This window comes from Hemitrygon akajei, chromosome 8 (assembly GCF_048418815.1).
Source record: "Hemitrygon akajei chromosome 8, sHemAka1.3, whole genome shotgun sequence".
Taxonomy (NCBI): Eukaryota; Metazoa; Chordata; class Chondrichthyes; order Myliobatiformes; family Dasyatidae; genus Hemitrygon; species Hemitrygon akajei.
The window spans coordinates 73,106,067-73,133,352 of NC_133131.1; the positions used below are offsets into that span (position 1 = coordinate 73,106,067).

Genomic DNA, 27,286 nt, shown 5'->3' on the forward strand with positions numbered 1-27,286 from the left:
GAGAAATGATAATCTGAGGTAGAATTTGTTCAGTTGAAGAAACTGATGGCAGTGGAGAAAAAGCTGTTCTTAGACTTCCAAGTGTGGGTCTTCAGGCTCCTGTATCTCCTTCCTGATGTCAGCATTGAGAAGAGGGCATTACCTGGACAATGGGGGTCATCTCCCTGAGCCAACACTTCTTCTAGATGTCCTTGATATTATGAAGAGCTGAACCTGTGATGGATCTGGCCGGGTCCACCAGTCTCTGTAGCCTCTTGCATCCTCTGCAATGGAGTTCTTGAACCAGACCATGATGCAGCCAGTCAGAATACTTTCCACTATAGCACAAGTCCTCTGGGAGGGCCAAAGCGAATTAGGCCAAAGACAGTTGTCCTGAAGTTGGAGGACTGTCCATGCGGGTGGGTGTGAGGGAGAAATGTGGTTTTCTTTTTGCTTTTGCTTGTTGTGTTCTGTGCTGTTCTGCTGAGCATTGTGGACGTGGTTTATTGCACCGGAATGTGGGACGACCCTTGCGGGCTGCCCACGATCACCCTTTGCTTGTGTTGGTTGTTAATGCAGAAGGCACACTTCGCTGTATGCTTTGATGTACGTTTGATAAATAGATTAACCTGAATCTGAATTTTTAAAATTATTTTTAACTTGGTGATACAGGGTGGAATAGGTCTTTAGAACATAGAACACAGAATAATACAGCATAGGAACAGGCCATGTAGCCCACAATGTTGTGCCAAACCAGCTAAAAAGCAAGTCAGAAGCCCCCAAAATCTAATCCCTCCTACCTACACAACATCCTTTCCTTCCACCTTCCTCACATTCGTGTGCCCATCGAAACGTTTCTTAAAAACCTGTACTGTGTTTGCCTCCACCAGCATACCGGGCAGTGCATTCCAGGCACCCACCAAACTCTTGGTAAAAAACATACTCCTCGCATCCGCTTTGAACCTCCCCCCTCCCCCCACCTTCAATGTATGCCCTTTGGTATTAGACACTCTAACCCAGGGGAAAAGATACTCTCTGTCTACTCCATCTATGCCTCTCATAGTCTTATAAACCTCTGTTAGATCTCCCCTCAGCCTCCGCCGCTCCAAAGAAAACAATCCAAGTTTGTCCAAATTCACATGCCCGCTAAACCAGGCAGCATCCTGGTAAACCTCTTCTGCACCCTCTTCGTAGCTTCAATATCCTCCCTATAGAGGGGAAACCAGAACTGAACACAATACTCCAGAGGTGGCCGAACCGGAGTTTTATCAAGTTGCAACGTATCCTCTTGACATTTGAACTTAGTTCCTCGACTAATAAAAGCAAGCATTCCATAAGCCTTCTTAATCCACCCGATCAGCCTGTGTAGCCACTTTCATGGAGCTGTGAACTTGGACCTCAAGATCTTTCTGCTCAGCAACCCTGTTAACAATGTACTGTCTCCCTGCATTTGACCTGCTGAGGTGCAACACCTCACATTTATCTGGGTGAAACTGCATCTGCCATTTATCTGCCGTATCTACAACTGACCTATATAGTGTTATAAACCATATAACAATTACAGCACGGAAACAGGCCATCTCGGCAGTCCATGCCGAATGCTTACTCTCACCTAGTCCCACTGACCCACACTCAGTCCATAACCCTTCCTTCCTTTCCTGTCCATATACCTATCCAATTTTACTTTAAATGACAATACGAATGACAAATGACAATGTTGTTTTCTTTACCAATCTTCTGCATTATCCACAACTCCTCCAGTCTTCGTATCATCCATAAACTGACTAACCCACCCATCTACATTTTCATCCAGGTCATTTCTATACATCACAAACAGCAGAGGTCCCAGCACAGATCCCTGTGGAACACCACGAATTACAGACCTCCAGCTCGAATAAGTCCCTTTAACCACTACCCTCTGCTTTCTATGCACCACCCAGTTCTGAATCCAAGCAGCCAATTCACGGTGGACCCCATGCACCTTCATCTCCTGGATTAACCTCCCATGAGGGACCCTTATTCTGGAAAGGTCAAATACTGATCCATCCGGCCCTTTGAACGCATCACCCCAGCAACCCTCGACATCCCTGACCTAATCCCGGGACAATTTACAATGACCAATTAAATTACCCGGTACCTCTTTGGACTGTGGGAGGAAACCGGAGCACCCGGAGAAAACCCACACATTCTACGGGAAGGCATGGAATGCTGGAACTGAACTCCGAACTCTGACACCCCAAGCTGTAATAGCACCACACTAATCACCATGCTACCAAGATGTAGATCTGAATCTAAATCTTAGAACCTTTCCAAAGTGTTGGGTGACATTCTGAATATCTGTACAACTGAAAGAGAAATAAGATGCTGAGACGGGTTATTCCGCAGCTGAAATTCTTATATGGGAAAAATGATTCTTGTAGACAATCCAATCTATTCTCAATAGCGAGACAACACATCTAAGAAGCGAACAGACCTAGATTTAGGGTGAAAGGAAGAGGGGATTCAGAGGGGATCTGAGATGGACCTTTTCAACAGGGTAGTGAGAATCTGAAATAAGCAGCTGTGGAATAACCTGCTTCTTATTTTCGTGGAATTTTACAGATATACAGCATGTCTCTGAACACTTTGGAAGGGTGAATCTGTGGGAGTTGTCTCCTGTACCTGGTGCTCCCAGTGCAGCCTCCTCTACGTTGCTTAGACCTGGCGTAAATCGGGGGACCGCTTTGTCGAGCACCTCTGCTCCATCTGCCAATTGCTGGCCAACCTTTTTAACTCCAGTTCCCGTTCCCATTCTCACTGTGGTGAACTACATATACCTGTCTGGACACGTCCCCCCCCCCGCTGACTGCTCCTGTGGCTCCTCCCACTGACCGTGGCTCCTCCCACGGACCCCGGTATAAAGGCGATTGAGGACACTGCCCCGGCCTCAGTCTCCAGGATGCAGTGTGGTGGTCAATTGCTGCTTGTTCTTTCTTCCAGCCGATAAAAGCCTATATCTCGCCTCAAGTCTCCAAGAGTTATTGATGGTGCATCACCCACATTTTGGTCCATGGCCAGCTCTTTTACCATTCATAGCGTGGAGGAGCAACATCTCATATTACAATTAGGTAGCCTCTGTCCTGATAGCGTGAAGATTAATTTCTCCAACTTCCAGTAATTTTTCCCCTTCCCCTTCTATCTTCTTCATTTCCTCTCTCTGGCCCCTTACCTCTTCTCCTCAACTGCTCATCACCTCCCCCTGGTGCCCCTCCTCCTTCCCTTTCTCCCATGGTTCACTCCCCTCTCTTACTCGATTCCTTCCTTTCCAGCCCTTTACCTTTTCCAGCCACCTGGCTTCACCTATCACCTTCTAGCTATGCTCCTTCCCCTCCCTCCACCCTTTTATTCAGGTATCTTCCCCTCCCCCCTTCCTCTCCTGTCCTGATGAGGTGTCTCAGCCCAAAACATCAACTGCTTATTCATTTCCATAGATGCTGCCTGACTCGTTAGATTCCTCCAGCATTTTGTGTGTGTCGCTCTGGATTTCCAGCATCTGCAGAATCTCTTGTGTTTATTCTCCTGAATCGTGGCCCCCTCATAACCCCCTGCACTGCCACAGAAAGCAGTTCTGGTCTCCTGAATTATTAGAACAGCATGCATTCCACACCCACAGTGTGGAATAATGACTTAGACAGGCAAGGGTTATCACAAAATAAATCCAAGACGTGTGTGCTGGAATGAAGACTTATGCCAGAAAGCAAAACAATTTTTAATAATCTGCATTGATAACAAGATTGCAGGAGAAGGCAGGGTGAGATGTGCTAGGAGAGGAATGCAAGTAAAACCACTGTATGGCCTTGCTTAAATTAAAGTTTGAAAGTAGGCGGGTGCAACTGAGGGTAGGACTTCCCCCTGTGATATAAAGCAAAGGAGAATGACTCTCACCGCAGTATTACCCGGCACTGAAGGATCGCAGAGGAGAGTCGCACTACAGACCCCATCATGAACTCTACACACAGCTCCATCTGCTGCAGTTGTGCACTACAGGTGAACCTCTTTGTCTGACATTCGTGTCAATTTGTGTTTGACTTCTGAAGTCAAGCGCAGGTCATTTTTATAACTTCTCATAATTTAAGTGGAGTTCTTTTATTTATTGCTGGGGAGATTTTGTGCTGGTTTTTCCATTAGCATGGCAAAAGCTGGGATGTCAGGATAGCGCAATCACTTTGTGGCTCCAACCACGACCGATCAGGGTTCGAATCCCGCCATTGTCTGCCAGGAGTTCGCATGCCCTCCCCGTGGCGCGTGCGTTTCCTCGGACATTTTAAAGACACATGGGATGGGCTTTGTGAGTTGCGGGCATGCTATGTTGGCGCTGGAAGCGTGGCAGTACTGGCAGGCTCCCCCTCCCCCCCCCCCCCGCCAGCGCAATCCCCTCTGGTTTGACTGGATGCAAGTGACGCATTTCACACGATGTTTTGACGTACGTGTGACAAATAAAGCTCATCTTTCAATCTGATGTGGAGTTCAGTCATTTTGACCAGGGCATTCGTTCTGCTCTGGTGAGGCATGGGCAGTCAGAGAGAAAGCAATATATAAAAAAAAACTAGAAGTGGATTAGAGCAGGGTGGGCTGGAGTGACTCAAGAGAAGGAGAGAGAGAATCAGAATCAGGTTTAATATCACAGGCATATGTGTTGTTTTGTGCCACAGTACCGTGCAATGCATAATAACAAAAACAAGAAGAGGAAGAAACTGAGCCAGAAGCTCTGGAACTAAACCAAGATATTAAACAAGAAATTAAAGTTTACATCAAATAGAAAATAAATTAAAGAAGTAGTGCAAAAGAGAGGGAATAAACACCAAGGTAGCTTACATGGGTTAATTGTGCATTCAGAAATCTGATGTCAGATGTGAAGAAACGGTGCCTGAATAATTTGAGTGTGCGTCCTCTGGCTCCTGTACCTCCCCCCTGATGGTAGCAATGAGAAGAGGGCATGTCCTGGCTAATGGAGGTCCTTAATGATGGATGCCACCCTTTTGAGGCATTGCCTTTTGAAGATGTCCTGGATGCTGGGTAGGCTGGTGCCCATGAAGGAGCTGGCTGAGTTTACAAGTTTCTGAGAGAGAGAGAGAAGGGGGATTCAGAGAGGGAGCACAGAGGTGAAAGAGCAAAAAGGGTAAAATAGAAACAACATTGGGTGGTGGAAACAGGAGCAAGAGGATGAAAAATTACAGAATTTGGGCAGAACAGAATGAGCGATAAGTAAGGGCGCCAGGGTACCGAAGCAGTTAGCGCGATGGGGCATCGGAATCCAGGGTTCAGTCCCGGTGTCCGTACATCCTCGCTGTGGAATGCGTGCGTTTTCTCAGGGTGCTCCCCGTTAGTAGGTTAATTGGTCAGGGTGAGTTGTCCCGTGATTAGGCTAGGGTTAAGTCGGTGGATGGCAGGGCCGGAAGGGCCTGTTTCACACTGTATCTCAATAAAATAAAACAGTGAGAAATGACAGCAATGATAGAGAGGCAGACAGAAAGTGTGGGTGCTAGTAGAAAGAGGAATACAGACGGTATTGACCATTGTCTTTAAAAACTTCTGAGCATTGAGCTTCAGAATGAAAGGAAGGCCGCTGGAGGGTATTTATAGGCAGAGATGACGGGTGCTCGTGAAGGGAAGGCAGAGGACTCTCTCCATACACTGCAGCTGAAACGAGCAGTGGTGCTCGTTAGTTCGGAGTTCAGTTGCTGACTCTGCTGGCAAGCGAAACATTCACAGCTGGGCTGACGGGGCAGGCTCTCAGCTTCAGGCAACGTACGGCAAGATTTATTAACGGCTGATGCCAAGAAAGCTCTGAGATGCGGACAAAGTTAAAATCATATCTTAGAAGGAAATACTTTAAATTTTTATCTGAAAGAGTCAGTATCTGTGCACAGTCTAAGTGTATATAAGGACTTTTCACTAATGTGCATTTCAATAGAAGTTCCCTGTACTAATGGAAGTCCATTCTCTCAATATTCTGTGCCGGTGTATACAATGCCTGCATGCACGGTATCTCTCCTGGGTGTTATAACAGCTTAATCTACACCTTTACCTCTCCCACCCTTTTGGCTTCACCTATCACCTTCTCGCTGTCCTCCTTCCCCTCCACCTCCACCTTTTTATCTTGGTGCCTTCCCCATTTCTTTCCAGTTCTGATGAAGGGTCTGGGCCCAAAATGTCGACTGTTGATTCATTTCCATGGATGCTGCCTGACCTGCTGAGTTCCTCCAGCAGTTTGTGTGCCTTGCTCTGGGTTCCCAGTGCCTGCAGAATCTCTTGTGTTTAACACTACCTCACTAATCTTTTTGCACTGCCTTTCTGACTTTTACGTGTCTTTCCTATTGTAACAGAGTAATATTTCTATGTACAGCACTGTTCTGCTGCAGGAAAACACCATATTTCATGGCATATGTCAGTGACTCTGATTCTGTATGTTCACTAACACATTCAATAGGTGTGTATAATACAACTACCACAGGTAGTATAGAATACAACTCGAAAAATCATATATTTGGGCAGATGGGGCTCTCAGCCATGGTTGCCAGCTCCTCTAGGAGAAGGAAGACTCTGAGCTCAAATCCCTGCTACCTTGTGGCTACAGATACTCGGGTCTGTCGGTATCCTGTGAGTATCTGCAGATACTGCCCCAGTCTGTGATTGCCCCCGTGGTATCTGAACTCTGACTTCATACAACGTTCCTCCCCACAACCATGGGCAAACTGCCCCAGTGTTATTAGCTGTGTGTTATAGGGGAGAGAACAGCGAGAGCCAGTGACTAGTAAATAGGGATGTGGATTGTGCTCAGTATGGCTGGTTCATTAAGGTTGTCATAGCTGGGGTGGGGGTAACGGGAATAAGCTCCCACTACTTACTAAATTCTCCTAATGGTGTGTGTCTCAAATGGCCTTTGACAACCCAGTCCAGCTCCTGCCCTTCACATGTGGTTTAGCTACTAAGCCATTTCTACTGTCAGGAGAAGGGGCAAAAGCGAGTTATTGGTGCCTTCAAACCAGTTGTTTTCGGCAGATCAGCTCATGTAGGAGAAGGGAAACTCTGACTCAAAGCTCCGCTGCCTCGTGGCTATACCCACTCATGGGGAAGGCTTCGGGAGTAAACCCCGAGGAAAAATCCAGAGCTGGAGTCCCTAAGGCAGTCCGACGTAGAGTTCAATGCTGGCGGGCAGCTCCTGCAACCTCTCTGGCGCCAAAATGCGTCCGTTTTTGCCGTTCCTTTGGATTCATCAGCCGCGTGGAGAGGGGGAGCAACTTGCTCTCCATATCATACTGCTCTGGCCTGTGTACTGGCTCGTGTGGACAGCTAGGATGTAACATCCATGGCAAGCCCCGATTAATGGAGGGCCTACTCTAGATTGTGTTAGTGCAGTAAGAGGGAGACGCAGACAAAGGAGCAGAACGCATGGAGTGCAGTCCAAGGTTCAGGAGTTTCATTAGTTATGTTATAGCTTATACCCATTGTTGTAATAGAAAACTGGATTTACTGTTAGACTGCGGACAATCGTGTTACTCTGTCATCAGGATTCGGTACGTTACTTAGCCACCATTCTGTTGTCAAGATGCAGTTTCACTGGTAATCTCCTCACCGAGAATGTGAAAGCTCTGCCACGTTCACACTCAGGTGGATCAGCTTTGAGCACCAGTTTTTAGTAACTCACCTGTTATTCTGGTCGCCACGCCACGCGATCTTTCAGTTTGCTCCTCCATGGGTGCGGTATCCCGTCCGCAGTGCTGCGGCCGGCTGTCTGAGTAGAGTTTCGGGCACCGTGCCTGGTTGTGGCAAGTCCCTCTACAACCCTCCCTGTGCCACCGTCTGCCCGTGTCTCAGCCTGCGGCAGCGTAAATCACACTGTTACATGCTGTATTTCCAAAAACAAAATGGCGTTACACTTACCACTATGCCAATGTGCCGCACTCTTGTAATAATATCTCAGTGCTTGATACCTCACTGTGGGACTACCTGTTCTGTGCTTGAGTCTGTGAGCGTATGTACAATATCTCACCCTGTTGAACAAACCACAGCTACACCTGGGTCTCATTTACCAGTAGAGGTAAACCTTACTTACTCGAGTCCCATCACCCCTACGGAGGCACGGTGCTGACAGTAGCTCAACAGATTCCCCTATCCTGGACCAGTCTTTCCAGCTGTCACTTATCTTCTTGGTATATCCTTCCTCACCCAGGAAGCTTCTGTTGGCTTTTCAGTAGCTCTGGGCTTTTAGGGGATGGAGTTGCCCAACCCTCCTCCTTTAACTCCTGGCCTTGGTACCGTCCACAGCAGGGTTGAAGGTAACCATTATTGAGTCTAATACCGCCCTTAAGTTTACATCATGTGTTTTTGAGGGTTTAGCGAATTATTTGTCCCTAACTAAAGTGATTGGGTGGTGAGGAGGGATCACAAACAGGGAAAAGAGTGAAGCCAATCCCGGCTTTAGTTCAGTTGGCGGGAATATACCGCAGGTTAAAAGAAATCTATATCTGTGCATTCCACACGAATCAGTTCCAAACATGAGCACAGTGAGACTGTGCAAAGGAAGAAACTAACAGAATGAGAATATAGAATTTGAACAGCACAGGCCCTTCGGCCCACAATATTGTGCCTTTCCCACAAGCTAACCTCTCTCTTCCACGTAGCCCTCCATTTTTCTGTCATCCATGTGCCTATCTGAGAGTCTCTTAAATTGGGGGGTTTGATTATGTTGGCTGCTCTTTCGAGGCAGCTAGAGTGTGGACAGAGTCCAGGAAGGGGAGGCACGGTCCCGTGATGAACTGAGCTGGGCCCACGACTTGCTGCGATTCCTTGCAGCCCTTGGGCAAAGCAGTCGCCATTCTAAGCTTCCAGACAGATTGCTTTCTGAGGTGAATCTGTGAAAGTGGGTGAGGGTCAATGCTGAATTTCCTCATGTGTCTATTTGCCACCACTGCCCACCGATGAGTGCGTGTTATACCACCGAGCAGAAGCCTAGGAAATGGTGCGGATATATTTCGATAGGTGTTCGAGGAGAATTGGTCTGGCGCCAAAGACACTGGCAAATGGTTCAGTGGTTCAGTTTAATATCAGAGAGTGTATATAGAATGCAACCTGAAATTCTTAGTTTTCACAGACATCCACAGAACAGAACACAAACCCAAAGGCTGAATGGCAGAAAACGTTAGAAGCCCAATGTCCCCCTTCCTCTTCCCACCCACAAGCAGCTGCAAAAACAACAACCACCCACATGCAAACAGCAGCAGAGCCCCTGAGACCATGATCAAACACTATTGTCCATCCCAGCACTCTCTCTCACTGGTGAGGGAGTGAGAGGTATTGCTCCTGCCACAGCCAGAGGGGAGGCCAACAGCTCACTGCTTACATGTTACAGAGTGGCTCATTTTGACAGCATTGTACACTGCTGTCTTGATGTCTCAATCTCTCGCGACACTTTAGTCAGCGACACTGGCGAGGAATTCATGGGGCTGCACCCTGAAGGCTCATGGTCTTCCAGGCCGCTCCTGGAAATATCGAAGCCAGGCTGCTAGGCAAGTTCCAAGAGCGAGAACCCACCGCCGTGAAGAACCACGGTTTGAGTGCAGCTGCAGATCACGGACTCCGACTGGACCCCAGCCAGCTTGAAAAGTGAGATAAAAAAACATTAAAAGAGAAGAAATTAAACTGTTTCATGGACAAACTGGAAGAAGTCGCACAGGTCCCCTAAAACCTCTGCTGCCACCTTTAGCTCCTGCCACTTTCTACAGGTGTACCATGGAGAGCATCCTAACCGGTTGTATCACCGTCTGGTATGGGGGGCGGGGGGAAGATGCTACTGTACAGGATTGTGAACTCTGTAGGCTCCATTAAGGGCACTGGCCTCCCCAGCATCCAGGGCATATTCAAAAAGCATCCATCACCCAGGATATGCCCTCTTCTCATTGCTACCATCAGGGAGGATGTACAGGAAGCTGAAGACACGCACTCGACATTTCAGGAGCAGCTTCCTCCCCTCTGCCATCAGATTTGTGAACGGACAACGAACCCGTGTACACCACCTCAAAATCTTTCTCACTTTTTGCACTACTTGTTTAATTTATTACTGTCAAGGACTCTTCATCTCATGTTCTTGATATATATTTCTCATTTATTATCATCGTCGTCATCTTCTTCTGCATCTGCACGGTTTGTTGTCATTTTGCACACTGCTTGTTCGTCCTGCTGGGTGCCATTTTCCATTGAGCTTATTGTGTTTCTTGGGTTTGCTGAGTATGCCCGCAAGAAAAGGAATCTTGTATGTAGTGACATATATATACTTTGATAATATAGATAGATATAGGTACACACATTTTATTGTAATCTATAGTTTTTTTAATGCTTATGTATTGCGTTGTTCTGCTGCCAGGAAACATCCAATTTCGCAGCACTTGCCAGTGATATGAAAGCTGATTCTACCTGAGGTAGGTGAGTGCAGCCAGCGGCTGGTCTGAAGCTGTTCTTCATTTCTTCCCCGGGCAGGTCCATACACTGAATCGCTTCTGGATGCTCCTGTGTTGCCTCATTATCCTGCCCCAGTGGCCAGTGGTGGCTGAGAATCTCTGTGGTTCCGAGCTCGTGGACACGCTGCAGTTTGTCTGTGGCGACCGAGGCTTTTATTTCGGTGAGTTCTGGCTGAAACCCTTTTGATTCCGGTGTTTGTTTTCCAGGGCAGACTTGATGGGTCGGGGGGCTATAAACACACAAGGTTCTGCAGATGCTGGAAATCCAAAGCAACGCACACAAGATGCTGGAGGAATCCAGCACCTATGATAATCAATAAACAGTCGATGTCTTGGGCAGAGAATTTTCATCAGGACTGGAAAAGAAAATGTCAGAATAAAAAGTTTGGGGGAATGGGAAGTTTGACAAGTTAGAAGGTGATGGGTGAAGCTGGGTGGGTGGGGAAGGTAAAGGGTGGAGGGGAAGGAATCTGATCGAGGAGGAGAGTGGACTGTAGGGAATGGGGAAGGAGAAGAGACACCATGAGTAGGTGATAGGCAGGAAAGAAGAGTTAAGAGGCCAGAGTGAGGAATAGAAGAAGAGGGAAGTGGGTGGGAAAAGAATTGCTGAAAGGAAAAACATAGACTTTCATGCTATCAGGCTGGTGGCTTTGCTTTCGATTTCAACCATACTTTTGCATTAATGTAAGTTATTGTGAACATTTCCAACAAGATGCTCGAGTGAATACCTTTCCATTTTAAGGATTAACCATCCGGCTGCTAAGTTGCAGCTTGTTGAGCCTGCCTTGTTCTCATTACTGAGGAGGTGCAGGAGCCTAAAGACACACTCTCAACATTTTAACAACAGCTCCTTCCCCTCCGCCATCAGATTTCTGAATGGTCTATGAATTCATGAACTCTACCTCACTAACTTGATCTCTTTTTGCACTACTCGTATTTTATTTCTGATTTTCCCTTATTGCTATGCATTGTAGGGTACTGCTACCTTTTTACACGTTTATCCACAAAACTAATTAAGAAATGATTACTACACCAGCCCATACACCTCCTCCCTCACCTCCATTCAGAGCCCCAAACAGATCTTCCAGGTGAGACAACACGTCACCTGCATACCTGCTGGGCTCGTCTATTGTGTCTGGTGCTCCCGGTGCAGCCTCCTCCACATTAGTAAGACCAGTCGTAAATTGGCGGATCACTTTGCTGAGCACCCCCGCTCCATCTGCACCATCTTCCTGATGGCCAGACATTTTAATTCCTGTTCCCATTCCCGTTCTGATGTGCTGATCCATGGCCTCCTCTTGTGCCAAGATGAGCCACCCTCAGAGTGGAGGAGCAACATTTGAACTCCTGTCTGGGTGGCCTCCCACCTGATAATATGAATATCAATTTCTCCTTCTGGTGAAAAAAAATCCTTCCTCCATTCTATTCCCCACTCTGACCGTTCACAGCTTCTCACCTGCCTATTACATCCCCTGTGGGCCCCCTCCTCCTTCCCTTTTTCCTATTGTCCACTCTCCTCTCCAGTCAGATTCTTTCTTCTCCAGCCCGTGACCTTTCCCTCCCAACTGGCTTCACCCGTCACCTTTCAGTTAGCCTGTTACCCCCCCATTTAATTCTAGCATCTTCCCTCTTCCTATCCAATCCTGAAGAAGGGTCTTGGCCCAAAACATCTGCTGTTTATTCATTTCCATAGATGCTGCCTGACCTGCTGAGTTCCCCCAGCGTTTTGCGTGGTGTTGCTCTTCATTTCCAGTACCTGCAGATTTTCTTGTGTTCAGCATAATCAAAGACCCCACACTCCCTTCTTCCCTCTCCCATTGGGCAGAAAATACAAAACCAGGCTGAAAGACAGTTTTTATTCCACTATTCGATGGCTCCCTGCTATGATGATTTCCATTCTGGAAAGTACTACAGGGCTAGTAAAACAAAAACTTCACACCATTTTAAAAGTTTCTCTCTCAACTCCCCCAGGCAGTTAATATGATCAACCACTCCAGTTATCCACCTACTCCCTGTATCTATTATCCCTGTGACTGATCAACCATTCCAGTTACCCACCGACTGTATCTATTACCCCCGTGACTGATCAACCATTCCAGTTACCCACCCCCTATATCTATTACCCCTGTGACTGATCAACCATTCCAATTACCCACCCATCCCCTGTATCTATTATCCCTGTGACGTCATTGTACTGTGAACAGTTTAAAACACATTTTATAATGCTGTTTACAATGTAAGTACATTCTGGTATTTATGTAATTATGCACATTTTATTCCGTATTTATAGTTGTGGTCATAGTTTAGTCCACAGCGCAAACCAGCCTTCTGTTCATCGACTCTGTTTATATTTAAGCCTGCCGCAGGCAAGCAGCGAGCATAATTAAAGACCTTTCCCACCCTGATCTTTCAAAATCAGATTCAGATTTATTTATCAGGTGTACATTGAACCAGATAGCGAAATGCATCAGATATGTTAGCAACCCACACCACCCAAGGATACGCTAGGCCCAGCCCTTAAGTGTCACCCCACACACACAGATGAGAGAGTTTTGTAGAGGATGTTGGTAATAGGTGTTTCTAATTGTGAAGGAGCTCTCACTGCAGGTTACAAGCACGGGGAATTCATTGAACAGTTCAGGAGAAGCTTCCTTGGTGATTGAGCGATGAAATCTGGTTTGCTTAAAGCAAAAGGTCTCGACACAGTTAAACGCAGGATGAACCACACCACAGTAGCATAGCAATTAACATGATGCTCAGAGTTCAGAGGTCAATTCCAATGTTGTCTGTTAGCCAGTTTCTACATCCCTTCCCACGTGTGTGTGTGTTTCCTTTGTCTGTTCCAATTTCCTTCCACAGTCCGAGGATGAATCAATTCATTGGTTAAGCTGTCATTGCAAATTGTCCTGTGACTAGATTAGAGTTAAATAGGTGGATTCCCGATGAGGACTGGCTCTTGGACCTGTCTGGGTTCCTTCATCTGACGTCAATAATCAGCTTTTTGGTCTTGCCGACATTGAGTGAGAGGTTGATTTTATGGCAGTCCTCAGCCGGATTTTCAATCTCTCTCCTATATGCTGATTTGTTACCACCTTTGATTCGGTCAACGACAGTGGTGTCATCAGCAAATTTAAATATGGACTTGGCGCAGATGAAGATCACCGTGGACCAAAGGGCCTGTTCTGTACTGTAATATTCCAGGTTCAAAGTTCAACATAAATGTATTATCAAAGTATGTGCGGTAGATGACACTATGTGCAACCTGGAGATCCAGTTCCTTGTAGGCCTTCACAGTAAGTACACACAATAGAATCAGTGAAAAAGTGCTCACCATGTCAGACAGATAATCAATGAGCAAAAGACAACAGACTGGCCAGATACTACGACATACCCTGCAGTAGTCCTGTGCCATCCACCAGTCACATCTGAGGTATGTGCTCTGCCTCTCCAAATTGTTCAGAGCTTGGATCTGATCTCATTCCAAAACATTCCTAAGTATAGGATATGGTCTGTGGGTGAGTGAAGATGATTGGGTTGTCAGAAGAGTGAGCTGTTATCCTCTGTGAGTGGTTGGAATGTTTAAACTTCAAGATGAAATGTTGCCAGATAATGTCAGAGAGAAAAAAAATCAGATGTTAAGTTCATTTGCCTTTTATTTCTCTGAAGTCAGGGGCATGCCGAAGCTACAATGTGCTTTCAAATCTTCAGGACTTTGGCCTGCTCTACACAATAGGGCCCATATGTGGAGCTATATGGACCAAATATTCATCCCAGATGTTGGGTACGGAGCCAAGATTAAACAAAATAAGACTCCTTCTTGTGTCTAATTGAACCCAGTGTATGCACTGATTAAGTGAGCAGTTGCTTGAACTCTTTGGCCCAACAAGACAAGCCATAAGGCCATAAGATATAGGAGCAGAATTAGACCATTTGGCTCATTAGGGTACACTCCACCATTCAATCCTTTTTTAAGTTCTTCTCCCAAGAACCTAACAATCTCTGCCTTAAATGCACCCAATGGCTTGGCCTCCATAGCTGTCCATGGCAATGAATTCCACAGGTTCACCACCCTCTGGCTAAAGAAATCCTTCCTCATCTCTGTTCTAAATGGACGCCCCTCAATTCTGAGGCTGTGCCCTCTGGTCCAAGACTCCCCCACTATTGGAAACACCCTCTCCACATCCACTCTATCTAGTCCTTTCAATGTTCAATATTTTTCAATGAGAATCCTCCCTCATTCTTCTAAACCCCAATAAATAAGAGGCTCACAGTCATCAAACACTCTTGATATGTTAACCCTTTCACTCGTGGGATAATTCCCATGAACCTCCTCTCTGATGCTAGCACACCCTTCCTTCGATGAGGGGTCCAAAACTGCTCACACTACTCCAAACATGGTCTGGCCAAGCACTCCTCCCTGACCAGGAATTGAACCTGGTCTGCATCGGTGATCCTAACCACCAGACTGCCAGTCTTAAGTTTTAAAGACATGTCCTTTTATTCTGAGTTTATACTTGTAGATTCTATGGAAACCTCCTCTCCGTGCCCACTCTATCCAGGCCTTTCAAAACCCAGTAGGTTTCATTGAGATCCCCCTCATCTTTCTAAGCTCCAGTGAGTACAGGCTCAGAGCCATCAATGCTCCTCATACATTAACCCTTTCATTCCTGGGATTATTCTTTAGAACTTCCTCTGGATCCTTTCCAATGACAGCATCAGAACACGCTTTCCTCAGATAAGGGGCCCAAGATTACTCACAATATTCCAAACGCAGACTGACCAACCCTGTATGAAGCCGAGCATTACATCATTGCCTTTGCATTGTTGTCGTCTCAAAGTGAATGCCAACATTTCATTTGCCTTCCTTACTACTGAATCAATCTGCAAGATAACCTTAAAGGAATCCTAAACTAGGACTCCCAAGTCCCTAGTGTGCAGGTGAGAATATAGGTCCTCTTTGCACCTCCCATTCATCAAGAAACCAACCATCTTGCTTATGTGCTGGCTTTGGAGGGGGTCTAGAAAAGCTTCACAAGAATTAACCCAGAAGTGAAAGGGTTAACATTTCTGAGGAGCACTTGATGTCTCTGGGCCTGCACTCAGAGGAATTCAGAAGGATGAGGGTAAGAATAGCATTGAAGACCACCGGATATTAAAACTGGTTTGTAGGTGGAGAGGATGATTTCATTAGAGACAGTTCGTGTTCCAGGGGCATGGATTCAAAATTAAGGTATTGCTAAGGCAATGGTCATACCATATTTGGAAAATTGTGAGCAGTTTTAGGCCCCTTATCTAAGAAAGGACTTGCTGACATTGGAATGGGTTCAGTGGAGGTTCACCAGACTGATCCCAGGAATGAAAGAGTTAACACATGAGGTGTGTTTGATGGCTCAGGGGTTGAGTTTAGAAAAATGAGGGGGGATCTCATTGAAACCTGCCAAATATTGAAAAGCCTAGATAGTGTAGACATGGCAGAATGTTTCCTACAGTGGGGAAGTCTAGGACCAGAGGGCACAGCCTCAGAACACAAAGATGTCCTGTTAGAACAGAGATGAGGAGGAGTTTCTTCTGCCAGAGGAGGGTGATTCTGTGGAATTCGTTGTCACAGATAGTTGAGGAGGCCAAGTCACTGGGTATATTTGATTGACAGGTTCTTGATTGGTAAAGGGGTTAAGAATTACATGGGAGAATGGGGTTGAAAAGGTTCAGCTGTGATGGAATGGCAGAGCAGACTTGATGGGCTGAATGGCCACATTTTGTCCCAGAATTTAATGGTCGCAATTACAGTGGCTAGTTAATCTACACGTGTTTGGACTGGTTGGGGGAGGGCAGGCTGGGGTGGTATCCAGAGCAACAGGGTAAACTCGCGTCATCACGCAGATGAAGATGGAACTGCGAGTGATTAGCTCAGGAAGGTGCACAGTTTCATTCCCTGTTTCCCTGACTCAAATTGGCATGCCTTCCTTTAATTCTGCTTCCTAGGAGGAATGGTACAGCCACTTGGCCTTTTGATGTCCACGCTTGGAAATATTTGACCATGATAGACTCCTCAATGGACTAGATTGTGGTGACACTAAGCCAGTCTTGAGAATGGACACTGATGGTAGTATGATCACTGCATACTGTCGGGCTGTGCAAAACCAGGCTCATACCATTGAACTTTGTACATGGATCATAGTATATAGCACAGTGCAGGCCCTTTGGCCCACAATGTTGTGGCAACATTTTAACCAACTCTAAGATCAATCTAACCTTTCCGGTTGCCCTCCATTTTTCTGTCATCCATGCGCCAACCTAAAACTCTTAAACATCGCTAAAGTATCTGCTTCTAACAACACCCCTGGCAGTATGTTTCAAGCACCCATCACTCTGTAAAAAATTTACTTCTGACATCCTCCCCATAATTTCCTTCAATCACCTTGAAATTAGCCATTTATGCCCTGGGGGAAAGTCTCTGGCTGTCCACTTTATGTATGACTCTTATCATCTCGTACGCCTCTATCGAGTCACCTCTCATCCTCTTTTGCTCCAGAGAGAAAAGCCCTAGCACCCTCAACCTATCCTTGTAAGATGCTCCTGGTAAATCTCCTCTACACCCTCTCTAAAGCCTCCACATCCTTCCTTTACTGAGGAGACCTGATCTGAACGCTGTTCCAAGTGTGGTCTAACCAGCATTTTATGGAGCTGAAGGTTTACTAAGGGGCTCTAGCTACCTGAAGAGACTGCAACATCTCAAAGCCTGGGATAAAGGAAGTTGCTCAGAGGTGGGGGTAACTTCGAATGCAATCGCCAACATGTGATTGGCGAGGACTGTTGCAATGGATGCCACAGTGGTGCAGCTGGCGGACCACAGAGTCAGAGAGCCAGATTCATTCCTGACCTCTGGTGCTGCCCGTGCGCAGTCTGCCTGAGTTTCGTTAAGACGCTCTGGTCCCCTCCCGTAGCCCAATATTGTGTGGGTCGGTAGAGTCATAGACAACTCTTGCACAGAAGCAGACCCTTTGGCTCATCTAGTCCATGCTGAACTTATTCTGCTGTATCCCATTGACCCACACCTAGAGCATAACCCTCCCTAGCCCTCCCATCAATGTCCTTGTCCAAATTTTTCTTAAAAATTGCAATCAAACGCCCATGATACTTGCTCACTCTCTCCACCATCTGACTGAAGAAATTCTCCCTCAAGTTCCCTTAAACATTTCACCTTTCACCCTCAACCCATGACCTCTAGTTCTCTTCTCCACTCAAACTCTGTGGAAAAGCATCAGGTGAATCGTAAGTCAGGTGTCGATGAATGGCAGAATCTGCTGGTGAAAACATGTGGGGAATAAATAACAGAATTATTGGAGCCTCCATGTAAATGGCTATTTTGTATTCAACGTAGACTCCGTTGGTCCAAAGGTCTATTTCCATACTGCCCAACACCACGAATATATAGCAAAACATAACTGATGCCAAATCAACAAAATCTCTTTTCCCTGTCGTTCAAGTTCAAGTTCGGTTTATTGTAGGAAACCAGAGCACCTGGAGGAAACCCGAGCGCTCATGGGAATATCTTAAGAATTCCTCACAGAGGGTGCTGAAATCTGAACTCCGGAATGCCCCCAAGCTGTGGTAGTGTCGCACTAGCTGCTACGTTATTGTGGGACCTTAATGGCAGTTTATGTTATGTGCTGGAAACTTGGCACACCAGTGCAATTCACTGTGTGTTTCAACAGTTCAATGCACACGTGACCAATAAAGCTAATCTTTACCTAAAAGTCTATAAAATTGTAGAGGTATGAATAAGTTATGTAGATCTTTTCCAGTGGTGGAAACATTAAATACATAGCTTATAGGTGAGAAGCAGAATAGTTTAAGGAAGTAGTACAGTAGATTGGGACACATTGGGAACTGTACTTTTGGCCCAATTAAGTTGCTGCACCAATTAGCCGATGTTTCATGGAAATAGTTAAAAAACTATAAAAAAAGACAAAATGAGTAGCAAATTATGTATTTAAATGAAATACAAAACAAATGAAAACACTACCAATACTACTACAGTACTATAAAACTGTGTATTAGTTCCTAATAGTTAAAGACGGAGGAATTCATCTAATGTACTCAATGAACACAATCAGTGTGGCCACCCAGTGCCGATAGTGGACTGTCTTCATGCTATGCTCTCGACAAATGCATCTTCTGAATCTTCTTTTCATTGTAATGTTCGAGATCCCTTCAAATTCTTCATTGTTTCTAACTTGTTGAAGTAGTCATTTTCACTCCCAGCTGTTTCTGGCATCTCCAAGCCGGAATGGTTGAAACCTCAGTGAGCAGAACAATTCCGAATTGTCTCACTGCTTATTTCTTGCCAATTATCCATGACAAAAATCACTGCTTTTTAAACACCAACACATGCAACAGATGCTATTTAAGATCTGTTCACTCGAACATGGTGTAGTGTCTAATGGCCACACAAGGGCACGCAACTGTTAGAATTTGTTCAGCCCTAACTTAGCAGCATAATGTCCCAAATATATGAAGGGAATGCTGGCTGTTTACTTGATTAGTTTTTGTTCTTTAAGGGTTGTCCCAAATAGGCAGCTGCTCCAGTTAACTGGTGGCCCAATTGACCAGAATCTGCTGCATGTGCCTGGCAGGTTTTGCCAGGGGAGATGGTGGAAACGGATACAATACCAATGTTTCAGGGTCATTTAGACAGGCACCTGAACAGGGAGGGAATGGAAAGAAAGAGTCTCGGCCCAAAAACGGCGACTGTTCACCCCTCTCCAAAGGTGCTGCCTGACCTGCTGAGTTCCTCCAGCATTTTGTGTGTGTGTGTCGCTCTGCATTTCCAGCAGCTGCAGAATTTCCTGTGTTTATGACTGGCTCCTTCCAACAGTAGTCTGTTTGTATTTGGGATTTCCAGCGTCCGGTTGTGATCATGATGTCTCAGATCGAGCACTGACTGGGAAGAACTGGGATTCACCGATGGGGAGTACGCTTCCACACATAACGTTGGCTCAGGGATAGAGGTCAAATTGGGATTTAGGGACAGGGATGTGTAGTTGTTAGAAACCAGATTAAGGTTCAATTTAATTTTGAGATATAGCACCGCTACAGGCCGTTCTGGTTCAATGAGATTGCACTAACCATTTGCACCCACGTGACCAATTAACCTACTAACCTGCTTTTAATGTGGGAGGAAATCAGAGCACCTGGAGGAAACCCATGTCGTCACAGGGAGAACATATAAACTCCTTACAGACAGAGGCGGGAATTGAACCCGGGTCACTGACACTGTAAAAGCGTTATGCTAACCACTATACTACCGTGCTACCCATAGGACAGACCAGGGTTCCGCTCCGCACTTGAAGGCCAACCATGAGGCATGAGGCCTGGTCAATTAGAGTACGCAGATTTCGAGCCTGGAGTTTGTCTGCAGTTCAGGGTCCTGTCATTGGATAGAGCGGGCGGGGAGGGGTCTGAACCGAAGATTCACTGGAAATCTGGAATTCAAAGGCCGATGGCTGATGTCTAAAGCCTGAAGCCTGGAGACTGGAGACTGGAGGCCCAGAGGCCTGCTCAGGAGTTAGAGGAATGTCTGTGTTTGTGTGTGTGTGACGGAGGACTGGGACTTGTTCTGCTGCAGTTGTTTGGCTGCATGCTGTGTGCTGTGTTTTTCTGCTGATCATAGTAGGTATGCAATGTTGGCGCCAGAATGTGTTGTGACACTCGCAGGTTGAACCCACCACATCCCTCGGCTGTGCTGGTTCTTAACATCAAAGCTGCATTTCACTGCATATTTCAATGTACACATGACTAACAAATGAATCTTTTTTTCCGAATTCACTGGGGTTAGCTGGCCAGGGACCTCGGTTTGGTGAAAAGTATTCAGATCGATTGAGAAACGGCCAGCGAGGAGTACAGAGCCAGAAAATAACTGTGACCTCTGCCCCCCAGATAAGAATTCCGTAAAGCCAAGTACAGGGATCGTGGAGAGATGCTGTTTCAAGAGCTGCGACTTGCAGCTGCTGGAATCATACTGTGCGACTCCTGAGACATCGAACTCCATGTCCCTGTTTACTCCCACCCAACAACAGGTAAGGAGACCATCTTTCACAGTGGGTTGGCGTCTCTCGGGCAAGCTGACTGAGAAGTAAAACTCCGATAATCCAGTATCCTCAGAACACCAGGCAGATTATCCGGACTATCGGATGTAACACTGGGTTGATAGCCCAACGCAATATCATGTCACACAGTAATGCAGTAAAGTATTCCAGTGAATATTAGCCATTATTACCCTGTGGAAAAGTCTCTGGCTGTCCACTTGATCATGCCTCTTATCATCTCATGCACCTCTATCAAGTCACCTCTCATCCTCCTTCACTCCAGACAGAAAAGTCCTAGTTCCCTCAATCTATCCTCATAAGGATCACAAAAACACAGACTCAAAAGAGTACAGGAACAGAGAGCCACAGGAATACAGGAACACAGAGGTACAGGAGTACAGGAACACAGAGGCACCGGAATACAGGAACACAGAGGTACAGGAGTACAGGAACACAGAGGCACAGGAGTACAGGTTACAGAGGCACAGGAGTACAGGATCACAGAGGCACCGGAATACAGGAACACAGAGGCACAGGAGTACAGGAACAGAGAGGCACAGGAGTACAGGAACAGAGAGACACAGGAGTACAGGAATACAGGAACAGAGAGACACAGGAGTACAGGAATACAGGAACACAGAGGTACAGGAGTACAGGAACACAGAGGCACAGGAGTACAGGTTACAGAGGCACAGGAGTACAGGATCACAGAGGCACCGGAATACAGGAATACAGGAATACAGGAACACAGAGGCACCGGAATACAGGAACAGAGAGGCACAGGAGTACAGGAACAGAGAGGCACAGGAGTACAGGTTACAGAGGCACAGGAGTACAGGAACACAGAGGCACCGGAATACAGGAACAGAGAGACACAGGAGTACAGGAATACAGGAACACAGAGGCACAGGAATACAGGAACACAGAGGCACCGGAATACAGGAACAGAGAGGCACAGGAGTACAGGTTACAGAGGCACAGGAGTACAGGAACACAGAGGCACCGGAATACAGGAACACAGAGGCACAGGAGTACAGGAACAGAGAGGCACAGGAGTACAGGAACAGAGAGACACAGGAGTACAGGAATACAGGAACAGAGAGACACAGGAGTACAGGAACAGAGAGGCACAGGAGTACAGGAACAGAGAGGCACAGGAGTACAGGAACAGAGAGACACAGGAGTACAGGAATACAGGAACACAGAGGCACAGGAATACAGGAACACAGAGGCACCGGAATACAGGAACAGAGAGGCACAGGAGTACAGGAACAGAGAGACACAGGAGTACAGGAATACAGGAACACAGAGGCACCGGAATACAGGAACACAGAGGCACAGGAATACAGGAACAGAGAGGCACAGGAGTACAGGAACAGAGAGACACAGGAGTACAGGAACAGAGAGGCACAGGAATACAGGAACAGAGAGACACAGGAGTACAGGAACACAGAGGCACCGGAATACAGGAACAGAGAGGCACAGGAATACAGGAACACAGAGGCACAGGAATACAGGAACAGAGAGGCACAGGAGTACAGGAACAGAGAGGCACAGGAATACAGGAACAGAGAGACACAGGAGTACAGGAACACAGAGGCACCGGAATACAGGAACAGAGAGGCACAGGAATACAGGAACACAGAGGCACAGGAATACAGGAACACAGAGGCACAGGAGTACAGGAACACAGAGGCACCGGAATACAGGAACACAGAGGCACAGGAGTACAGGAACAGAGAGGCACAGGAGTACAGGAACAGAGAGGCACAGGAGTACAGGAATACAGGAACACAGAGGCACCGGAATACAGGAACAGAGAGGCACAGGAGTACAGGAACACAGAGGCACCGGAATACAGGATCACAGAGGCACAGGAATACAGGAACACAGAGGCACAGGAGTACAGGAACACAGAGGCACCGGAATACAGGAACACAGAGGCACAGGAGTACAGGAACAGAGAGACACAGGAGTACAGGAACAGAGAGGCACAGGAGTACAGGAACAGAGAGACACAGGAGTACAGGAACAGAGAGGCACAGGAGTACAGGAACAGAGAGACACAGGAGTACAGGAACAGAGAGGCACAGGAGTACAGGAACAGAGAGACACAGGAGTACAGGAATACAGGAACAGAGAGACACAGGAGTACAGGAACAGAGAGGCACAGGAGTACAGGAACAGAGAGACACAGGAGTACAGGAATACAGGAACAGAGAGACACAGGAGTACAGGAACAGAGAGGCACAGGAATACAGGAACAGAGAGGCACAGGAGTACAGGAATGCACACATTCTTATGCCTCTTCATGAAATCATACTGGGTTTCCACTCAAACACAACTGAAGGGGTGTAAAGTAAATTACTTGGGCAAGGCAGTTCCTGGGGATGATTGCCAATGGGTGAGGGGGAGATTCACTGTCCCCTCACTGCTGCCATCAGGGATGGTACAAGAGCCTCAGGCCTCACACCACCAGGTTCAGGAACAGTTATTATCCTCAACCATCAGACTCTTGAACCAGAGGAGATAATTTTACTCAGCTTTCCTCTCCCCATCACTGAGCTGTTCCCCTTGACTCACTTTCAAGGAATCTTCATCTCATGTTCTCCATATTTATTGCTTATTTATTATTATTTTTTTTCTTTCTTTTTGTATTTGCACGGTTGTTGATTTTTTTTGCACATTGATTGTTGTCCGTCCTATGCATGTGGTCTTTCACTGATTCTATTGTGTTTCTTGATTTACTATGAATGCCCACAAGAAAGTGAATCTCGGGGTTGTATATGGTGATAAATATGTACTTTGATAATAAATTTACTTTGAACTTTAGGATACTGCGCACAGCTATTGACAGTCGCTGTCAGTGTTTATTGACGATCATGGGCTGAGATCCTATACACGTGGGTACTATTGTTTCCAGTTAGTGCAGTTACCCGCTCACGTTGTACAGAGACAATCACAGGTGGTGGGTGTCCTTACTGATGGATTTAACTCTGGATGTGGTGGGCTGAGTTCAAAGCAAATTCAGTGTTGGGGTGAGTGAAGTTATCCCCTTCTGGTTCAAGATCCTGATGGTTCATCTATTCCTGAACCTTGGTGGTGTGGGGCCTGTTTCTGTCACATGTGACTCTATGACAAGTGCCAATAATCCTGTGCTTGGGAATTCTGCTGGTGTGGTGAGCTCTGGGCGAGGAGCGCTATTGAGGGCGTTCTGACTGTCTGGTATGGGAATTGCAAGGCATCTGACTACAGGTCCCCACAAAGGATTGTGAGGTCTGTCTCTCTTCCATCCATCTGAGATATTTATCAGGAACGCTGCGTACGCATTGTCAAAGATCCCTCCCATTCGTACAACAAATTCTTTGAGACCCCCTCCCCCTCTAGTCAGGCAGGAGATACTGTAACAATAGGACAAGGACTGTTAGGATGGGAAACAGCTTCTTCCCCCAGGCCGTGAGACAACTGAACTCCCTCCCACCACCCAGGTCTCATCACGTTTGAAGCACCAGTAGTATTTTACTATTTATTTGTTCATTTGTATTGTAAATGCACCTTATTATTTATTAATTTATTTGTGGTAATAATATTTTATGTGTTATATATGTGAGTTATATGTACTGTGTGGTGCACCTTGATCTGGAGGAACGTTGTTTTGGTTGGTGGTATATATGTGTTTGGTTGAATGACGATAAATCTGAACTTGAATTCATACTTAGTTCATCTCTTTTCAGGAGGAAAGTTTGCATAAGCCATACAAAGAGAACAAGTTTTCCCAGTGGGTTTTAAGAAGCAAGCATGCAGCTCAGGATCCGAGCTCCCCCCGCAGTCAGACGTCGTTGATGGATCTGCTGAGCAAGATGCCAAGGAAGGCCGCAGGACCTCGGCGAACAAGGTTATGATAGCACGGCGGAAGGAGGGAAGGCAGGACGCACTAATTCCCACAGGTCTTTCCTCTTCGACATTACTGTGAATTCGATGCTAACGATCAAAATCAGAATGGAGAAGTGAGCTGGAGTGAACCAGTGGATTTTGTTCAGCAAAAAGTTTTGCTCATCATGCTGTTCTGAACTGTTTTGCTCTCTCTCTCCTCACTCTTGTGCCTCTGCTCACTCTCATCATCTGGCCAAGAGGAAGAAATTCAGAATTCCTGCAACAGAATTTCAAACAACTGATTCTCAATATGCCCTGTAGCCAATATCAACTTTCCGTGTGGGCTCTTTATTAGAGGAAAGTGAGGATATCTGGACAGAAAATAACTGAAAATCACACTCACTCACTAAGTTTCCTCAGGCAAAGCACACGAAGCCTGCGTTTCAGGGCTCAAGTTCACCCGCAAGTTCGAGTTCCAATTTATCATCATCACTGTTACTTTCAAGTTTATTTATTAGTGATGCAGCGCGGAATAGACCCTTCCAGCCCTACGAGCCACTCCGCCCAGCAACCCCCAACGACCCCGAATTAACCCTGAACCTAATCACAGGACAATTTACGATGACCGATTGACCTACCCGGTACACCTTTGGACAGTGGGAGGGAGCAGAAGCACCTGGAGAAATCCCACACATCCCACAGAGAGGACTCCTATAAAGGTCACCGGGATTGAACTCCGAACTTCGCACCCTGAGCTGTTATAGCACCACACTAACCGCTATGTTACCGTGGCACCCCAAATACAGTATACACTGGGTGTCAGAATTATAAATAGATCGTGCTCAGGATGGGTCAGGCAGAATCAGTGGAGAGAGAGAGGCTTTGGCAATCTATTATCTATTAATTATGAGATAATTATCTATTATATCTATTATAATAGATATAATCTATTATCTATAATATTATTACAATAGATAATCTATTACCTATTATTATAGATCTATTATCTATTATCATTTCTCCAGAGATGCTGTCCAACCTGCTGAGCATTTCCAATATTTTCTCTCCCTAGTAACCTCTCATCAAATGTCCTACAATTGGGTTGCAGAAAAAGCCTAAAGCAGCATGGAAGCCGGACGGGGCAGGGGCTGCGGTGGGGGAAGGGTGAGGAAGGTCACATAAAATCCTCCTGTGAACTTGGCACAGTCAACCTACCTGCAAAGGACCTTTCCCTCCCTGAAGTCTTAAGCAAAATCGGATATGGCATTGGCTGGCTTCACAATGATCAATCACCTACAGAGGAGTGTTCTCACCATTGGCACTGGTCAACTTCAGTGACAATTGTAGGTGCCTATTGTCTCCGATGTCAAACTACCTAGAGCTGTACTTAATGCCTGTTGACTTGATTTGTATGTACAGTGGTTCAGTGGATTCTGGTTCATTGGGACACATCAGGACCAGTACATTTTGGGCCCAATTGTAACATTCAAGATGATTGATGATTCCTTTAAATTCTGTGTAGTTCCTAACTTGAAGCAGTGAAATTGTTTCATTTTCACTCCCGGCTGTTTCTGGCATCTCCAAGCCTGAATGCTTGAAAGCGCAGTGGGCAGAGCAGTTCTGAATTGCCTTTCTGATTATTTCTCACTGACTGTCAGCGACAACGATGACTGCTTTTTGAACACAAACATGCGTAACTGATGCTACTTAAGAACTCTTTACTCTAAGCACGGTGCAGTATCTAATGGCCACACGATGCTAGGTAGAAACCGTTCGGCAATTGTGTCCTGCTCCAATTAAGCAGCACAGTGTCCCAAATAAACAAAGGAAATCCTGGCTATTTTCTCAATTAGCTTTTGTCCTTTAAAAGCTATATCCCAGATAACTGGCTGCCCTGATTAACGGATGCCCAATTCATGGAATCCACTGTATCCCATCGCAATTTGTCTAGTACCATGTGACATCATTACAGGTCTTTGCCAGCATTACAACACATTACAGTGTGACTCTACAGTAACCCATTGCTATTATATACCAGAACATTGCAATGTCAATCCACTAATTTTCAGTATTCACAGTGGATGATGTGCTTTATAAGCTGAAACTTTCTCTAGTCTTTGTATTGTCAGTGTGCAAAGGAATAAAGAGAGATTTCCACTTCCTGGGAAGTGCTTAGCAGTTAGCGTAATGCCATTGCAGTGCTACTGACCGGCTTCAGGTCTGCCACTGCTTGTAATGACTTTCTACAGTTTCCTGGTGACCATGCAGATTTCCTCCGGCTGCTCTGGTTTCCTCCCGCATCCCAAAGGCAGATTGGTCTGGAGGTTAATTGGGTGTAATTGGGCCAGAAGGGCCTGTTAACTTGCTGTATCCCTAAGTAATAAAATAAATATATGAAGATAAATGTGGAACTTTAGCGCAGTCACTGCTAATTAAGTAGACTAGTTAATTTAATTAGATTGGGTAACACACACAAGCTGTTTAACACCTCGACTGCCACGATGTGGCCACTCTTGGGGTGGAGGAGCAACATCTCATATTCCATCTGGGCAGTCTCCAGCCTGAAGGCATGAACACTAATTTCTCCAAGTTCTGATAATTTCTGTCCCTCTCCCTTTCTTTTTTTTTCCATTCCCCATCCAGCTTCTCCTCTCACCCGTTCTCTTCTCCACACCTGCCCATCACCTCCCTCCCTTTCTCCCATGCTTCACTCTCTTCTCCAATCAGATTCCTTCTTCTTCAGCCCTTTACACCTCCCACCTATCACCTCTCAGCTTTCTTCTCCCTCCCCCTCCCACCACCCCTCACCTGGTCTCACCTGCCAGCTTCTTCCCCCCACCCTCACTTCTT

At 46.2% G+C, this 27,286-nt stretch overlaps 1 protein-coding gene across 1 annotated transcript; it reads left to right on the forward strand.

Annotated features, from left to right (window-relative positions):
* Window positions 1-3,791: 3,791 nt before the first annotated feature.
* Window positions 3,792-26,840, forward strand: LOC140731987 (insulin-like growth factor 1). The gene is made up of 4 exons (XM_073054044.1): window positions 3,792-4,005; window positions 10,495-10,636; window positions 20,415-20,554; window positions 24,298-26,840. Exons 1-4 carry the CDS (start codon window positions 3,961-3,963, stop codon window positions 24,463-24,465), a joined length of 495 nt encoding a protein of 164 aa, XP_072910145.1. The 5' UTR covers window positions 3,792-3,960; the 3' UTR covers window positions 24,466-26,840.
* Window positions 26,841-27,286: the final 446 nt, after the last annotated feature.

Coding starts and splice junctions, on each gene's coding strand:
- LOC140731987 (XM_073054044.1), top strand. CDS start 3,961: ATGAACTCTACACACAGCTCCATCTGCTGCAGTTGTGCACTACAG. Junction 4,006..10,494: donor GCTGCAGTTGTGCACTACAG/GTGAACCTCTTT, acceptor TTCCCCGGGCAG/GTCCATACACTGAATCGCTT. Junction 10,637..20,414: donor CGACCGAGGCTTTTATTTCG/GTGAGTTCTGGC, acceptor TCTGCCCCCCAG/ATAAGAATTCCGTAAAGCCA.